This window comes from Papilio machaon, chromosome 29 (assembly GCF_912999745.1).
Source record: "Papilio machaon chromosome 29, ilPapMach1.1, whole genome shotgun sequence".
NCBI lineage: Eukaryota > Metazoa > Arthropoda > Insecta > Lepidoptera > Papilionidae > Papilio > Papilio machaon.
The window spans coordinates 1,158,758-1,163,189 of record NC_060014.1 but is presented as its reverse complement, the minus strand read 5'-3'; the positions used below and the strand labels follow the sequence as shown (position 1 = coordinate 1,163,189).

General features: G+C 32.4%; 1 protein-coding gene across 1 annotated transcript; it reads left to right on the top strand.

Annotated features, from left to right (window-relative positions):
* Window positions 1-429: 429 nt before the first annotated feature.
* On the top strand, window positions 430-3,454 carry LOC123722751. The gene is made up of 4 exons (XM_045685396.1): window positions 430-635; window positions 1,064-1,244; window positions 2,115-2,315; window positions 3,033-3,454. Exons 1-4 carry the CDS (start codon window positions 452-454, stop codon window positions 3,202-3,204), a joined length of 738 nt encoding a protein of 245 aa, XP_045541352.1. The 5' UTR covers window positions 430-451; the 3' UTR covers window positions 3,205-3,454.
* Window positions 3,455-4,432: the final 978 nt, after the last annotated feature.

The window sequence follows — 4,432 nt, the reverse complement described above, 5'->3', positions numbered from 1 at the left end:
ATTAGACTATTGATAATGAAAAACATATTCTTTTTTATGAAAAAGTACTTATTTTTATTACATTATAAATTCAATTTATAATTAATATTAATTAAAATATTTTTAATTTGACAGTACTCCAAAACAGTTTTTTTAATGTACTAGAAAACTTGAATACACTCATTTGAATGTCGCGTCAAAAAATGCGGCTGACAGTATACGAGATTGCGTTCCGTTTTAAATCGTAACAGTATAATTGGCTATAAAGGAACGGCTTCACAGTATACTGAATTGACGTCACACTCTACAGTGGTCGCAGTGCATATCGGAACACACCCTTGATGACATTAACGTTGACGTTTGACTAACATTTAAAAACAAAATAACGGTCTTAAATACTTTTTGTTTTTATTTTGAATATAGCATTAATATATAATTTTTTTCTAAAACGGTCAATGGTTCAATAATAAAAATGAACGGATTTGCAACGTTAAAAGAAATCAGCGACACTTTTAAGGAACAATTAAATACAGCATCTGCAGAGTTATTTACAGTGACCGGTCATCATAGTTATGAAGATGGAATCGCAAAGAAAATAAGAAATATAACTTTAGCTACATCGAAATTAAGATTATTAAAGGCAAAACCATTAGCTTGTAAGTATTACAACTTGTAAACTGTTCTTATTGGAGTTTATTTGCTTTTGCTGTGTATTATAATGTAAATTGGACAATTTTCTATTGTAAAATGTAAACTACGAAAAAGTACGAAACAATTTTATTTTTTTCTTTAAAATAAATTACGACCCTCAAAATAAAACTTCAAACCACTGTACAAGAGATCATTTTCTATCGTTCAAAATTAATTTTATGATAATTCGTCATGATTCGGTATTGTAAAATTTTACCAAATGATCTTAAAATCTGTTCAGTACCTTTTATAAACTGTACAAAACTAAAATTCATAATCATCCGTCTTTATCTGCCCACAATATTAATATATATTAATATAGATAATTATGGCATTGTAGTGGTATAAACAGTTGCTATTTCCGAGATTATGAGTAATAAATTAAATTTTTAAGCTTCTCAAGAAATCATCCAGAATGAAGACAAGAGTAAAATTATCAAGGACTACGAAGAGACTGCAGTTGCATCACTAATTGAAAAGCAAGTTATAAAGTCTGTGACACAAACAAATGCTGTTAAAAAATTATTAATTTCACCTGACCAAAATCTCGATCCAGGAATGGTAGAAAGAAAATGGTATGTTTTTCACTCAATAGAGTAATACATTAAAACTGGATAAGCAAGAGTTCAAGAGAATGATATTTTTCTTACTTATAGAGGTTCTTTTCATTAAAAAAGGGGGCAAATAAGCAGCGGGAACACCGAGATGTTTAAAGACACCCATGGACATCTACAATCTATAGATTTTTCTATAACCCGTGTTTTTCACTTAAGGAGGTTGTACATAGGGATCGGACTATGACTCCTGCTCTTTAAGAGGTTATTAGCCTATCCAGGTTCAACTGTATATATTGTTTTTTTTATATAGTATAGTATATTATGTAACTCCTTTATATTGTGATCTTAAATAACTTGATTCATTTTGAAGAGATTGCCAACTAACAATTTATATTTTACACCATAAAGTTATAGAGGTATTGCCTTTTTTTTATAAGGTAGCAAATGAGCAAGTGTCCATATGAATACATCCAAGAATGAAGGGAATTGCAGTTGTTTTGCCTACCTTTAATTGACAGCAGAGGGGATGCACACAAAGGATATATGCCCTTCCTATGTATCCCCTCCGCAGTCAAACTACCCCTTCCTATAAGAAAAGAAGGGAAAGAGGACTAAAGTTAGGCCTTCGGAACCCACACTCATCAGACTGTATGCCGAATTGCTTCCATTTTATGCCTGTCTTCTGTGTGGTTGTGGTATTTCACGGGGGGAGCCGTCCAATTCATGCTACAGATGTTGCTGGTGTCTACCACTGTTATATATATGTCTTATTTATATGTTAATCTTTCATACATAGTAATTGTAGTTTTTTTTTATACTTTTATTTTATAGAAATCTGTAATATCTGCCAACATCACAAGGTCAAAAGTATTTTTTTCTTTTTTATAGGAAAATCAAAGAAATATTAACTAGATTTGCTGAATTAGAGACACAAGATATGCAATTACAAACAGTTTTGAAAGAAAAACAAGATAATCTTGAAACGTTAAGAACGGAATGGATTTCGGAAGTCGCAACATTGAAAGATATGAAAAGATCCGTAGACAGAAGCGGGGACAGAGATTTAGTAATGGATGGACCTGTGTATCAGTAAGTGTTTCAAATTCAAATTCATTTATTACATATTTTTACAAAAACTATATAATTTTCGTAAAATATATATCATGCAGAAACACATAGATATATCATAAGTCAACCACACAAAAATTCTTCTATGCTATAGATACCACTTCCAAGCAATAAATTATACAATCCCCGTTTAAATTGTCTAGCATTCAACATCTTCAGGTCATTTGGTACCTTGTTATAAATTTGTATACACATAAACAAACAGCTATTAGTATATTTAGTAAGTCTAGTATCTTGTAGTACTAATCTAAAATGGTCACACTGGTTGTGAACAGTGAATAATTCTTTATGCTTCCATACAAATATACATCTATATATATAAAAGAAAGTCGTGTTATTTACACTATTTATAACTGAAGATCGGTCGAACTGATTTAGTTGAAAATTGATGGGGAGGTAGTTTAGAACTAGGAGACGGACATAGGAACTTTTTTTATCTTGTGTGGATTTTTTTATTCCGCGCGGACGGAGTCGCGGGTAAAAGCTAGTTTTTTATAAAGGTGCCAGTTGAAAAGCAGCGCAGGGGCAGTTTAGTCTGTCCCTGTTTCGCTGAGCTGGTTCCGACATAGACAAAAAGACATAAATTAGTAAACTAAATACCAAAGTTTCAATTTAAAATTTTAACAAATAAAACACATATTAAGTAATTTTTATTTATATAGACTTTTTTTTTTACAGGAAACTTAATACGTTAATAGAAAAAATGGAATTAATGCGTTGGATGATAACAAAACTTGTGACAGCTAGAACTGAGAACTACGACTGGTTAGCTGACCCAGACAGAAGGTTCAAAGCACTGGAATTGTCTAGACAAGAAATATCATTAGATGAATTTATTAGTGAAAATTAAATTCTTACACCGGCCAATTATTGGTGTGTTCACCCTAATTTACAGAAAACTTCGAGAATAGTTATGGGCCTATGTATTTATTAAGACAGTTTTAGTATGTCATTAAATTGTTTATATTTTCCTTCACAGTAATAACATTGGATAATGTACATTATGAGATCCTAAAATGTAATAAACTAGGTGTCGCCCGCGACTCCGTCCGCGAGCAGTTAATAAGCATATATGACACGTTGGTAGATTTACCATAGCAGCGCCATCTATTGATTACTTACTCAACCCAGTGGAAAGGTATCGACATCTGTTAGAATCATTTGGAGCTAACAGATAATTGTGACTGTCAAATAATAACAGACAAATAATTAGCAATAAATTAAAATTGCGACTATAATTTGAGATTTAAACTATCCTATCTCTCAAGTTGGATCGAACTGCACATGGTGTGCGAATTTTATTATAATCAGTTAAGTGGTTTAGGAGTCCATTGAGGACAAACATTGTGACACGACATTTTTATATATTAAGATTGTTACATGTTGGGGATTGAACTTGAAGTTGTGTTTTGTGACATTGGCCAATAATTGGGGTGTTCACCTTATGAAAGAGAAAACTTTGAAATTAGTTTTAGGCCAGTGTTTCTTTTCAAGGCAGTATAATAAATATATCTTGAGTGTTTTCTTTTATTTTATATCATAAGGTGGCAAACGAGCAAACAGATCCGTAATTGCAGATGCGTTGCCTACCTTTAATCGACGGAGGAAGGGACACAGGACGAAGATATAGGCCCTTGCTATGTGTTCCATCCTCCATCAAATCCACATCCCCTTCCCATCCTTTCCCTATAAGAATAGGGTGGGATAAGAACTTGGACTAAAGAGACCTTCGGCAACAGTGATCAGACTACGCGGAATTGCTTTCACTTAACGCCTGTCTTGGGGTCGTGGTATTTCACTGGGCGATGCCCATTTCTGCACCCAATAAATATTGTTAAAAAAATAATAACAACCAATAAATATCTAACAAATTTGGAACTATGTATGTATGTTTTTTTTTATAAGAAGGGGCAAACGAGCAGCGGGAACACCAAGGTGTTTATCGACGCCCATGGACATTATTATTATTTTATTGGGTTAGGCAGATTATAAAATGAAATGAAGAATATGAAAAAAATATATTACTATGTATATGTTGGTACATATGTATGTATAGCGTTGCCAGACGTCCGGATAAA

What these genes read in the sequence shown, in the direction of transcription:
- LOC123722751 (XM_045685396.1), top strand. Translation starts at nt 452, where the DNA reads ATGAACGGATTTGCAACGTTAAAAGAAATCAGCGACACTTTTAAGGAA. An exon ending in GGAATGGTAGAAAGAAAATG is followed by an intron (nt 1,245 to 2,114) that starts GTATGTTTTTCA and finishes TCTTTTTTATAG; the next exon opens with GAAAATCAAAGAAATATTAA. An exon ending in ATGGATGGACCTGTGTATCA is followed by an intron (nt 2,316 to 3,032) that starts GTAAGTGTTTCA and finishes TTTTTTTTACAG; the next exon opens with GAAACTTAATACGTTAATAG.